Source organism: Rana temporaria, chromosome 4 (assembly GCF_905171775.1).
Source record: "Rana temporaria chromosome 4, aRanTem1.1, whole genome shotgun sequence".
In the NCBI taxonomy this organism is placed as follows: Eukaryota; Metazoa; Chordata; class Amphibia; order Anura; family Ranidae; genus Rana; species Rana temporaria.
The window spans coordinates 271,748,363-271,762,612 of NC_053492.1; the positions used below are offsets into that span (position 1 = coordinate 271,748,363).

The window sequence follows — 14,250 nt, forward strand, 5'->3', positions numbered from 1 at the left end:
CTCCCCATGTTGAGGGCTTGTGGCCTGGTGCGGTTCAGGGGAGGGGGGGCCGCACTCTGTCCCCCCCTCTTTTCTGCGGCCGGCCAGGTCAACGTGCTCGGATAACGGGTCTGGTTATGGATATTAAGGGGGAACCGCACGTCATTTTTGTTTTAAATTGACGGCGGGGTTCCCCTTAATATCCATACCAGACCTGAAGGGTCTGGTTATGGATATTTAGGGGGAACCGCACGTCATTTTTTTTTTTTTAATTGACGGCGGGCTTCCCCTTAATATCCAGACCTAAAGGGTCTGGTTATTGAATTTGCGGGGACCTCCGCGCATTTTTTTTTCCCGAACTCCGATCCCGGACCCAAACTTTTTCCAATTATTCGGGTTCGGGTTCGCTCAACCCTAGTGTTCACATATTATGTGTTGGATTTTAATAAAGCTGTGGTCGTGCCCTATGCAACCTAATGATTGTAAGTGTGTTTATTTTAAGGGGTGAGGGGGCAAGGGGAAAGGCAGTGGAAACAATCACAGCTGGAAAACTATTACTCTGTGGAAACAAACAAGCTTATGATGAAAGTATAATTGTCCATGTAATGTATCCATTTATTTGAATCTGCTGAATGGGTTCATTTCTTCTTTTCTGCTTCTCTACGCCACATTTCTTTCTTTGCTAAGTTCAGACTTGTTAATGACTCGTGACGTGCGGCAGCCTGAAAAACATATAACACACATAAATAATACTTGAATATTTTTGAATTAGGAATTTTCTCAGCATTTTCTCATCTGCCTTTTTGTTCCTGGTTAATGCCAGAATGGGGGTTCTGTCAATGTAAACAGTCAGATCCCCATTCTGGCAATGATTAGGAACAGCAATCTCTCTCCTCCTCTAGTCAGTCCCATCCGCCCCACACGTTAGAAGCACCTCACAAGGAACACATTTAACCCCTTGATCGTCCCCTGGTGTTTACCCCTTCCCTGCCAGTGACATTTACACAGTAATCAGTGCATTTTTATAGCACTGATTGTTGTATAAATGTCAATGGTCCCAAAAATGTGTCAAAAGTGTCCAGTCTGTCCGCCACAAGGTCCCAGTCCCTATCAAAATTGCAGATCGATGCCATTACAAGTAAATAAAAATAAAATGGCATAAATCTATTTCCTATTTTGTAGGAGCTATAACTTTTGCGCGAAACCAATCAATATACACTTTTTGCAACTTTTTTTTTTCTTTTACCAAAAATATGTAGAAGAATACATATTGGCCTAAACTCATTTTTTGGGGGAAATCTTTTTAAAAAAAGTAATATTATTTATTTTTTTTTTCAAAATTGTCATTCTTTTTTTGTTTAAAGCGCAACAAAAATGCGGAGGTGATCAAATACCACCAGAAGAAAACTCTATTTGTGGGGAAAAAAGGACACATTTAGTTTGAGTACAACGTTGTGTGACCGCGCAATTGTCAGTTAAAGCGACGTAATGTCGTATCGCAAAAAATGGCCTGTCATTAAGGGGGCAAATCATTTCAGTACTTAAGTGGTTAAAGTGGAACTTTACTAATAGCAAATTGATGTTCTTTAGCAATCCTCATTTGTCCCTCATTTTGGTCTGATCTATATGGACGTATATAAAATACACTATTTATCAAAAAGCAGCAGACAGAACTTACACTTAATGCTCCTAATTGAGGCAAGTACACACTATAGAAGGATATGCTTAATTCATATTTCATGTCTGAGGTTTACAAACACTTTAAACGCTTGCGGCCCACTAACAGCAAATATACTGCTAGCAAGTGGCACAGCCAGACACCATAATGAACCTGTACGCCACGTACCTGGTTTGACTGTGCGTGTCCCCTGCTGACCCATGCTGTCATTGGATACAGCTTGGGGCAGATCCACAAAAGGCGTAATTTTAAATTTCTTGCGTCGTATCTTTGTTTTGTATCCACAAAACAAGATACGACGGCATCTGGGATCGATCCGACAGGCGTACGTCTTAGTGCGCCGTCGGATCTAAGCTGCAATTTTTCGGCGGCCGCTAGGTGGCGTTCCTGTCAATCTGCGTCGAGTATGCAAATTAGCTAGTTACGGCGATCCACGAACGTACGACGGCCCGGCACATTTTTTACGTCGTTTGCGTTCGGCTTTTTCCGGCGTATAGTTAAAGCTGCTGTTCTGAGGCGTACTCAATGTTAAGTATGGCTGTCGTTCCCGCGTACAATTTAGAATTTTTTACTTAGTTTGCATAAGTCGTTCGCGAATAGGGATTTGCGTAGAATGACGTCACCGTCGTAAGCATTGACTTGTTCCGGGTTAATTTCGAGCATGCGCACTGGAATACCCACACGGGAGGCGCATGCGCAGTTTAAAAAAAAACGCTGTTTACGTCGGGTCACAATGTATTTACATAAAACACGACCCATCACTTCCATTTGAATTCCGCGCCCTTACGCCGCAATAGATACACTACGCCGCCGTAACTTACGGCGCAAATTCGTTGAGGATTCAAACAAAAAAAAAGTAAGTTATAGCGGCGTAGTGTATCTTAGATACGCTACGCCCGGCGCATTAATGCGCCGCGCTACGTGGATCTGCCCCCTTGTGTTTGTCAGCAGACTTCAGCCAATGATATATGGCTGAAACCTGCTGATCGGCTGTGGCCAATCACAGCACAGAGTTTTGTGTTTACAAACACACAGAACTCTGTGCACAGACTGTGATCTGTCTGTTTCTTCTCCCTTAAATCAGCTCTGAGTTCAGGAAGGAAAAGTAGACAGAGCTGTTAGTAAAAGTAGAACACATTACACTTGTTAGGCACACAGGGCCAGATCCACAAACAGCGGCGCTAATTAAGTTACTCAAAACTTATGTCATTTAAGTTACGGCGCCCTAATTATGTGTCGTAAGTGCCGTATCCACAGCGCATTTGCGTCCAAAATTGCGCAAGTGTAACTTAAATTCCGAGACGTAAGGCGGGGTTTTTGCAAGTGGGAAGGAAGTGGGCGTGCTTCATTGTAATGAGCCGTGACCCCATGCAAATGAAGGTCCGGCCGTACTGCGCATGCGCGCACGAATCTGCTCCTCACTGGGCATGTGCAGAACTTTGCTCGGCGCAATTAGTGAGATAGGAAAAAGGCCAAGCCTACTTAGTTTGAGGATCGCCCTGTGTATAAATAGCCCCAGACAAACACACTTCCCTTGCAAAAGTATATCCCTGTGTTACCCTTCCTAGAGCAAGTTGCTTCTGCTCTGTCGTTTGTTGGTGAGTTGTGTGTGAGATAAATGTTTTGGAGGAGTAGTAGAGTGTAGTTGTAGTTGTTTTTTCCTAAGTGTATTTTCTGTTTGTTTTTTTCTGAGTGTATTTTTTTATTTTTATTTTTGAGTGTATTTTCTGTTTGTTTTTTGCGTGTTTGTTTTTGAATTTGAGGACCACCAGTGGGATACGAAAGAAGATAAATGATCTTAAGAGCCTGGTCCGTGACAAGATGGCCAAGATCAATGCCCATGCCACGGGCACTGGAAGAAGGCGGACCCATCAGGCTGAGTGAGGAGGAATGGGCAGTGGGCCGGTGTTTCCACCCACAGCAGGTGGTGGGCCTGCGTGGCTTTCAATCAGATGTTCCTGTGAGGACAGGTAAGTTTTGGGTTTTTCTATCTGGTGATTAGCATGTGTGGGTGGGGGAAGGGAAGATGTGCCAAGTGTGTGGATCCTCAAACCTGTGATTGTTTTGTGTCCTCCACAGATGGCCAGGAGGTTGCTGGCTCATCAGGCCAGGAGATTGCAGGCCCATCAGGCCAGGCTGCTGCACCATCCCCTGGACAAGAGGCTGCTGAGGAGTCCCAAGAAGGGCAGGATTCCCCAGGGGAGGGGAGTGGCCACACCTCCCCTCATGAGGAGGATGAGGGGGTGGAGGCTGAGGAAGAAGATATGCAGATTGGCAGGGAAGTCCTTTTGGCCTCAGATTTGTTTACCCATGAGGCTACCCCTGAGGTTGGCAGCAGTCAGGCCACCATCAGGGGTAGCCCCTCCCACTCCTCCCCCAACAGGCCTCAACCCACAAGGGTCTCTCTCTCCCCTCCTCCCAGGCCACAAGCCTCAGCTCCAGCCAGGATGGCCACCCAGGAGACCAGGGGGGTGGCCGAGCGTCTGCCGGGCAGTCTGCAGAGGGACAATGCCCGGCAGACCCGCAATCTAGCTCAGATAAAACAGACAATGACCCAGATGGAGCACAGCCTGGGCAGAATGAAGGACTCACTCACTGATGTGGCCACAAACTCCGTGGCGGTCATAACCTGCATTTGCGACCTGCAGACCGCCACAACAGGCGTGGCCCAGGAGGTGTGTGCCCTGACCCAGGCTGTGCAGGACAATACCCGGGTTGTCCAGGCCAATACGGCTGCCATGACTGTGTGCCTGAATAGGATAGCAGTGGCCTTGAAGGGCAGGCCAGCAACAGGACAGTCACCAGGAGAGGGTCCTCCTTCCCCTGCCTCCCCTGGTTGGCCCCTGGTTGGCCGTGCCCGTGGCAGGCCCAGGTGAAGCTCCCGCCGCCGAGATTAAGTTTTGGGGTTACTTTTGTTTTTTTATTTTTATTATTTTTTTAAATTTTTTAAATTTTTATTATACTGTATTTATGATTTGGTTTATGTGTGTGAATGATGTATGAATGTGGGGGTGGCATTCCTGATTAAATAAGGGTGTCACCCTCGGTTTTGGTGGAGTAGGGATCCCCAGGACCAGGGAGAAGTGATCCCAGGTCCCTGAATGGTGTATGAATGCACAGTGACATAATTGGAGCCGTGGCGGGGCGTTACTGCTCCCAAGTACCATTGGGGGGGTACTTGGATCTAATCCAATTAGATGTGCATGTGATGTGTCTGTGCTAGGGACCACAGTGGTGTGCATTCATGCATTCTCATTTTGACATAATTAATGTGTGTGTTTACTGTGCAAAGATGCATTCTGCGAGGCGTCTCCTGGCTGCTGTTCCCTCAGAAGAGGGGGTACCCTGGGTTACTAAAGTCACTAGTATAGATATGCGCATGGATGCCCCTGGCATGTTGGCATACAGATTGTTGTCCTGCAAGTGTGTGTGCTCAGCTCTTCCTTAATGGTGTTGCTTTAGCTGACATTTACACGGCATGTGTAAATTTAGGGCTGCTTTTATAAATTGTAACTTTACACCATGAAGCTAACAGAAGCGCACAGGGCGTAATCTATGCCGCACACACTTAATTTTGTGGATCGCCTTATCTCCCTCATTTGCATCTTTGCCTATCAAAACAGCGGCGTGTCTAGCATATTTTGCGCTCGGAGAAGCGCCGGTGTAATTTTTTTAGGTAGGACGGAAATAAGTAGATTTCAGGCGTAACTCGTTTTGAGGATCAGGCACAAAAATATGCGCGGCGCAAATTTCAATTACGCCGCGTATCTCGAGTTAAGTCGGCGCATCTGCTTTGTGGATCTGGCCCACAGTTACCTCTTGATTGCACCCTGATTCTAATACTTTCTCAGTGCTTTTAGAACAGTGAACAGTATGCTGTATTAGTGTCACTAGCGATCTCACTGTCAGTTAAGCCTCGTACACACAATCGGATTTTATGACAGGAATTGTGTGATGACAGGCTGTTGGCCGTTTGTACACTCCATTGGATAATTGTTGTCGGATTTTCCGTGGACAAATGTTGAATGGCAGGCTTTAAAATTTTCCGTGAACAACAGTCTGTTGTCGGATTTGCCAATCGTACACAAGTCTGTCGGACAAAACTCCAAAGTACAAACACACATGCTCGGAATCGCTGCTCACCAAACACAACATTATTAGAAGGTGCCCAAGGGTGGCGCTCAAGAGCTGAAAAACCACGTACATTCGTGTTTTTTGGCTGACAATTGTCTGCTGTTTGTATGCAAGACAAGTTTTTGGCCCCTGTCCTTTGGACAAAAGTCTGAGGCTTTGTCTGCGGAAAATACGATTGTGTGTACGAGGCTTAAGTTAACGTTCTTCCCAGCCAATGTCAGTTAGCACTAGATTTCTGCTACACTATCCCAGTCATACTATAACTCGCTGATCACCGCCATTACTAGTATAGTGTCTGTAGTGATTAATATTTTGATCACGATCAGAACTATACTAGTGTCCCCAATAATATAGTGTCCCCAAAACTGCAGTTTGGTTTATACCAAAGACATGCAGCAGAAAAAATGTTGTCCTAAAATTACAAAGAAATTTGATTTTTTAGTAGTGTTTTTTCAGAATCTTCAGTATATTTTCATTTATATATATAAAAAAAAAAAAACTAGTGGTGATCAAATACCAGCTCTATGTGTGTGGGAAAAGAAAGATATAAATGTCACTTGCAATTGGAGGACCCACCTGAACAATCTATTCAATGTGTATCAAATCAGGCAGGCCCTTGATGGTAGATCTAAAGTAGATTGTACAAGTGTATAGCCACCTTAAGGCCTCATTCACACATATCCGTTTTTATGCCATCTGTCAACGGACAACAATGCATTCCTATGGGCAAACGGATGACCATCCGTTAACCTCCGTATCCGATCGTATCCGTTTTTTTGAACGTACCAAGGCTACGTCCAAATCCGTGAAAACTTATAATAATGGACGTTATTATGATGTCCGTCAACGTCCGATCCGTTAACATCCGTTTTGAAGATTTTTTTTTTTTTCTTAATAAATGAACTTAACCTATGACCCAGGCAGTAGTTGGACAATAGGAAGTGCATCACCAGGATATCATCCTCAAGGAGAAACAAGAAGAAACATGCCCAGAGATGTCTCCCATGAGGACCTCATTAACCTGGTCCATGAAAGGCCAGCTTTGTGGGACTCAACCTGTCGGGACCACAGCGACAGGGTTAAGACACAGCACCTGTGAGAGGAAATATACAAACTTTTGACACCAAATTGGTCCACCATGAGCCCCAAACAGTGTCATCAACGTGGTAAGTGTTGCCCAACTGCAGCATGCTTTCTTGTCAGTGTTTTTCTGTAATCATGAGATTATGGAAACATGTGAGTAATGTACTGTTCAGTCACTCGCTGCAGCAGAGCCAAAGCATGTGGCACTTATTTACTAAAGGCAAATTCACTTTGCACAAGTGCAAGTTGCAAAGTGCACATGAAATGGAACTGGAAGTGCAGTTGCTATAAATCCGCTTGTAGTTTGCACTTAGTGCAAAGTTGATTTGCCTTTCGTAAAAAATCCACTTTGCTTTGTATGTATTTTTATTTACCGTTTGTACTAATGAATGTAAATTTGTGCGCACCTTGTCCCAGAAAGACATCATTTTTGTCCCTATATTGCTGTCCTTGTTGCACGCTCAGTTTGTCGTGACCTAAGCATCAAAATATTGCTGTCCATCTGGATATGTTGATAGCATTATGTGCTATTAACCACTTCCATACCGGGCCTATTTTGACACTTCTCTCCTACATGCAAAAATCATATTTTTTTTGGTTAGAAATTTACTCATAACCCCCAAACAATATATATGTTTTTTTAGCAGACACCCTAGGGAATAAAATGCCGGTCATTGCAACTTTATATCTCGCACGGTATTAGCGCAATCATTTTTCAAACGTCTTTTTTTGGGGAAAAAAAAAGGTTTTGTGAATTAAAAAATAACAAAACAATAAAAAGTTAGCCCAATTTTTTTGTATAATGTAAAAGATGAAGTTACGCCGAGTAAATAGATACCTAACATGTCACGCTTTAAAATTGCGCACACTCATGGAATGGCGCCAAACGTCAGTACTTAAAATTCTCCATAGGCGTCGCTTATTTTTTTTTTTTACAAGTTACAAATTTAGAGTGCTAGAATTATGACGTCTTTGAGCGGGAAGTGGTTAATATTGTGAATATGCAAGGGCATGCTGACTCCTTCACAGACTATGGAGTCCTATTGGTTTTACATTTTGTTTCCTACCCACTTTAATTAAAATCTTATTTTTCAATGTGTGTTTACAGGATTGGAAATTAATAAAAGGTGGCGTTCTTTAACCGGTTCCCGACCGCCGCATGTACATGTACGTCCACAGAATGGCACGTACAGGCATATGGGCGTACATGTACGTCCCCGCCTTTCCGCGGGTCGGGGGTCCGATCGGGACCCCCTCCGGTACATGCGGCGGTCGGTAACCCGCGGGGAGCAATCCGGGACGACGGCGCGGCTATTCGTTTATAGCCGCCCTGTCGCGATCGCTCCCCGGAGCTGAAGAACGGGGAGAGCCGTATGTAAACACGGCTTCCCCGTGCTTCACTGTGGCGGCTGCATCGATCGAGTGATCCCTTTTATAGGGAGACTCGATCGATGACGTCAGTCCTACAGCCACACCCCCCTACAGTTGTAAACACACACTAGGTGAACCCCAACTCCTACAGCGCCCCCTGTGGTTAACTCCCAAACTGCAACTGTCATTTTCACAATAAACAATGCAATTTAAATGCTTTTTTTGCTGTGAAAATGACAATGGTCCCAAAAATGTGTCAAAATTGTCCGCCATAATGTCGCAGTCACGAAAAAAAACGCTGATCGCCGCCATTAGTAGTAAAAAAATAAAAATTAATAAAAATGCAATAAAACTATCCCCTATTTTGTAAACGCTATAAATTTTGCGCAAACCAATCGATAAACGCTTATTGCGATTTTTTTACCAAAAATAGGTAGAAGAATACGTATCGGCCTAAACTGAGGAAAATATTTTTTTTTATATATATTTTTGGGGGATATTTATTATAGCAAAAAGTAAAAAATATTGCATTTTTTTAAAAAATTGTCGCTCTATTTTTGTTTATAGCGCAAAAAATAAAAACCGCAGAGGTGATCAAATACCACCAAAAGAAAGCTCTATTTGTGGGGAAAAAAGGACGCCAATTTTGTTTGGGAGCCACGTCGCACGACCGCGCAATTGTCTGTTAAAGCGACGCAGTGCCGAATCGCAAAACCTGTCCTGGCCATTTAGCAACAAAATGGTCCGGGGCTTAAGTGGTTAAGAGACCGTTATCGCAGAGATTATAAGGAGGAGGCAGAGTGTGTGAGTGGTTCCAGAGCTACCACCAAAAAAAAAAAAATCTATCTACTATGAGATGTTATCCTTCCTAAGCAAAGTCATGGATGTTAGATCGTAAGTGACATTTTGGATGTTCCATCTAGAAAGTGAAAAAAGTAGGTATCCATATAGTAAGGTAACGTTCCTCCTTTTTATTGTAGTACATCAAACATCCCAGAGTGTGAGGAGAACAGTGATGAGACAGAGGCAGTGCAGGGAGGTGAGCAAGCCACACAAGAGGGAGAAGGCCAGTCCCAGTCTGTGGATGCGGATGAGACAGCACGTTCGAGTGCACCTCCAAGGTCTTCGCAAAGAACCGTGAATGTAAGCATACTATTGATTAGTAATCTTTATCTTATGTACACGAAGGCATCATTGCATGTCTCAATCTGCATATTATTTTCTACAGGTTAGTAATGGCAGGCCAACATCACGATCCTTGCGGTGTGGCAAAAAGCCAGAAAACACTGAAATGGACAAAGCTATGAAGTCCTTCATGGAAGAGATGACCTCCTTTAAAAGACAGGAGAGTAAGGCACCATTCACACCTAGGCGTTTTGTCGCCTGTAGCCCGACAATACAATATGCCGGAGGGTCGAAATTGCATTGTTCTCTATGGAGACTGTTCACATCTCCTAACGCAGAATGCCGTACGTCGATAGAACGCTGAACGCCGAATTTCAAAAAAGTCCCGGACCCTTTTTTGACGCGCGTATCGGGCGGCTTAGGCGTTCCGCATAGCCGACGATACAATGTAAAAAAACCACAATTAAAAACGACGCGTTTTGTCGCCGCAAATCGCGGGACAAAACGCCTATTTTTTGTCGCCGCAAATCGCGGTACTTACGCCGCAAAACGCATACGCGAAGGTGTGAATGTAGCTCCAGGATCCATTCTGTGATCCAAACAACCCCAATGCGTCCTTTCTGAGGACAATCTATCACACACTTCAAAAAATACCAGCAGAGAGACATATGGAGATACATATGGGAATTTATAATTATGTGGGGGGATGTATTAAAGCTGTAGAGTCAGGAATGCCATTGCCCACTATTAGCCAGTTTGAACCCCCTCAGAGACAATCCCGTCAATATTACTATGAGCCCCCTTGCCTTCCAGCCCAGCCATATCTACCGCCCTATCCACAGACCTGTGCGTTGGTACAGCTCAATGCACAATACCCAGAGGCCTCCCTATGCTTCCTCTCCTGCTCATTCCTCACAGGGAACATATCCTCCGAGTGCAAACATTAGCACAAATTCTGCCCATGTTTCTCAGGCAAATACATAAACCAGCTCTGGTTCTTCTTCCCAATAGTCTACTTCATTTTCCCCATCCCCCTCCTCTTCTTATCAGGATTTGTAACCATTTTTTTTTTTTATGTTTTTTTTGTGAAAGTGAAAAACAGTCACAGATAGTGTGACAGGAGACAGAGAGAGACAGAGAGAGACAGAGAGAGACAGTGAGACAGAGAGAGACAGAGGGAGACAGTGAGACAGAGAGAGACAGTGAGACAGAGAGAGACAGAGAGAGACAGTGAGACAGAGAGAGACAGAGGGAGACAGTGAGACAGAGAGAGACAGTGAGACAGTGAGACAGAGAGAGACAGAGAGAGACAGTGAGACAGAGAGAGACAGTGAGACAGAGAGAGACAGTGAGACAGAGAGAGACAGAGAGAGACAGAGAGAGACAGTGAGACAGAGAGAGACAGAGAGAGACAGTGAGACAGAGAGAGACAGTGAGACAGAGAGAGACAGAGAGAGACAGTGAGACAGAGAGAGACAGAGGGAGACAGTGAGACAGAGAGAGACAGTGAGACAGTGAGACAGAGAGAGACAGAGAGAGACAGAGAGAGACAGAGGGAGACAGTGAGACAGAGAGAGACAGAGAGAGACAGAGAGAGACAGAGAGAGACAGAGAGAGACAGTGAGACAGAGAGAGACAGTGAGACAGTGAGACAGAGAGAGACAGAGAGAGACAGTGAGACAGAGAGAGACAGTGAGACAGAGAGAGACAGTGAGACAGAGAGAGACAGAGAGAGACAGAGAGAGACAGTGAGACAGAGAGAGACAGAGGGAGACAGTGAGACAGAGAGAGACAGTGAGACAGAGAGAGACAGAGAGAGACAGTGAGACAGAGAGAGACAGAGGGAGACAGTGAGACAGAGAGAGACAGTGAGACAGTGAGACAGAGAGAGACAGAGAGAGACAGAGAGAGACAGAGGGAGACAGTGAGACAGAGAGAGACAGAGAGAGACAGAGAGAGACAGAGAGAGACAGAGAGAGACAGTGAGACAGAGAGAGACAGTGAGACAGTGAGACAGAGAGAGACAGAGAGAGACAGTGAGACAGAGAGAGACAGAGGGAGACAGTGAGACAGAGAGAGACAGTGAGACAGAGAGAGACAGAGAGAGACAGAGAGAGACAGTGAGACAGAGAGAGACAGTGAGACAGTGAGACAGAGAGAGACAGTGAGACAGAGAGAGACAGTGAGACAGAGAGAGACAGAGAGAGACAGAGAGAGACAGTGAGACAGAGAGACAGAGAGAGACAGTGAGACAGAGAGAGACAGAGAGAGACAGTGAGACAGAGAGAGACAGTGAGACAGTGAGACAGAGAGAGACAGTGAGACAGAGAGAGACAGTGAGACAGAGAGAGACAGAGAGAGACAGAGAGAGACAGAGAGAGACAGAGAGAGACAGTGAGACAGAGAGAGACAGTGAGACAGTGAGAGACAGAGAGAGACAGAGAGACAGTGAGACAGAGAGAGACAGTGAGACAGAGAGACAGTGAGACAGAGAGAGACAGAGAGAGACAGAGAGACAGTGAGACAGAGAGACAGTGAGACAGAGAGAGACAGTGAGACAGAGAGACAGTGAGACAGAGAGAGACAGTGAGACAGAGAGAGACAGTGAGAGACAGAGAGAGACAGAGAGACAGTGAGACAGAGAGAGACAGTGAGACAGAGAGACAGTGAGACAGTGAGACAGAGAGAGAGACAGAGAGACAGAGAGAGACAGTGAGACAGTGAGAGACAGAGAGAGACAGAGAGACAGTGAGACAGAGAGAGACAGTGAGACAGAGAGACAGTGAGACAGTGAGACAGAGAGAGAGACAGTGAGACAGAGAGACAGTGAGACAGAGAGAGACAGTGAGACAGAGAGAGACAGAGAGAGACAGAGAGAGACAGAGAGAGACAGAGAGAGACAGAGAGAGACAGAGAGAGACAGTGAGACAGAGAGAGACAGTGAGACAGTGAGAGACAGAGAGAGACAGAGAGACAGTGAGACAGAGAGAGACAGTGAGACAGAGAGACAGTGAGACAGAGAGAGACAGAGAGAGACAGAGAGACAGTGAGACAGAGAGACAGTGAGACAGAGAGAGACAGTGAGACAGAGAGACAGTGAGACAGAGAGAGACAGTGAGACAGAGAGAGACAGTGAGAGACAGAGAGAGACAGAGAGACAGTGAGACAGAGAGAGACAGTGAGACAGAGAGACAGTGAGACAGTGAGACAGAGAGAGAGACAGAGAGACAGAGAGAGACAGTGAGACAGTGAGAGACAGAGAGAGACAGAGAGACAGTGAGACAGAGAGAGACAGTGAGACAGAGAGACAGTGAGACAGTGAGACAGAGAGAGAGACAGTGAGACAGAGAGACAGTGAGACAGAGAGAGACAGTGAGACAGAGAGACAGTGAGACAGAGAGAGACAGTGAGACAGAGAGACAGTGAGACAGAGAGAGACAGTGAGACAGAGAGACAGTGAGACAGAGAGAGACAGTGAGACAGAGAGACAGTGAGACAGAGAGAGACAGTGAGACAGAGAGACAGTGAGACAGAGAGAGACAGTGAGACAGAGAGACAGTGAGACAGAGAGAGACAGAATGAGACAGAGAGAGACAGAATGAGACAGAGAGAGACAGAGTGAGACAGAGAGAGACAGAGTGAGACAGAGAGAGACAGTGAGACAGAGAGAGACAGTGAGACAGAGAGAGACAGTGAGACAGAGAGAGACAGAGTGAGACAGTGAGACAGAGAGAGACAGTGAGACAGAGAGAGACAGTGAGACAGAGAGAGACAGAGAGAGACAGAGAGAGACAGAGAGAGACAGAGAGAGACAGTGAGAGACAGAGAGAGACAGAGAGAGACAGAGAGAGACAGAGTGAGACAGAGTGAGACAGAGTGAGACAGAGAGAGACAGAGAGACAGAGAGAGACAGAGAGACACAGTGAGACAGAGAGAGAGACAGAGAGAGACAGAGAGAGACACAGAGAGACAGTGAGACAGAGAGAGACAGTGAGACAGAGAGAGACAGTGAGACAGAGAGAGACAGTGAGACAGAGAGAGTCAGTGAGACAGAGAGAGACAGTGAAACAGAGTGAGACAGAGAGAGACAGAGTGAGACAGAGAGAGACAGAGTGAGACAGAGAGAGACAGTGAGACAGAGAGAGACAGAGTGAGACAGTGAGACAGAGAGAGACAGTGAGACAGAGAGAGACAGAGAGAGACAGAGTGAGACAGAGAGACAGTGAGAGACAGTGAGAGACAGTGAGAGACAGTGAGACAGAGTGAGACAGAGAGAGACAGAGAGAGACAGAGTGAGACAGAGAGAGACAGAGAGAGACAGAGAGAGACAGAGTGAGACAGAGAGAGACAGAGAGACACAGTGAGACAGAGAGAGAGACAGAGAGAGACAGAGAGAGACACAGAGAGACAGTGAGACAGAGAGAGACAGTGAGACAGAGAGAGTCAGTGAGACAGAGAGAGACAGTGAAACAGAGTGAGACAGAGAGAAACAGAGAGAGACAGAGTGAGACAGAGTGAGACAGAGTGAGACAGAGTGAGACAGAGTGAGACAGAGAGAGACAGTGAGACAGAGAGAGACAGAGAGAGACAGAGAGAGACAGAGTGAGACAGAGAGACAGAGAGAGACAGTGAGACAGAGAGAGACAGTGAGACAGAGAGAGACAGTGAGAGACAGTGAGACAGAGAGAGACAGAGTGAGACAGAGAGACAGAGAGACAGAGAGAGACAGAGAGACAGAGAGAGACAGAGAGAGACAGTGAGACAGAGAGAGACAGTGAGACAGAGAGAGACAGTGAGAGACAGAGAGAGACAGTGAGAGACAGAGTGAGACAGAGTGAGACAGAGAGCGACAGAGTGAGACACAGAGAGACAGAGAGACA

The 14,250-nt window shown here is 45.9% G+C and overlaps 1 protein-coding gene across 1 annotated transcript in view; it reads right to left on the reverse strand.

Annotated features, from left to right (window-relative positions):
• Window positions 1-456: 456 nt before the first annotated feature.
• FAM162B (family with sequence similarity 162 member B) overlaps window positions 457-14,250 on the reverse strand; it is a 32,692-nt gene continuing 18,898 nt past the window's right edge. Inside the window, exon 4 of the mRNA XM_040350286.1 lies at window positions 457-701. Within this exon, the coding sequence (XP_040206220.1) occupies window positions 618-701 (84 nt within the window). The 3' untranslated portion in view covers window positions 457-617. The remainder of the gene's footprint in view (window positions 702-14,250) is intronic.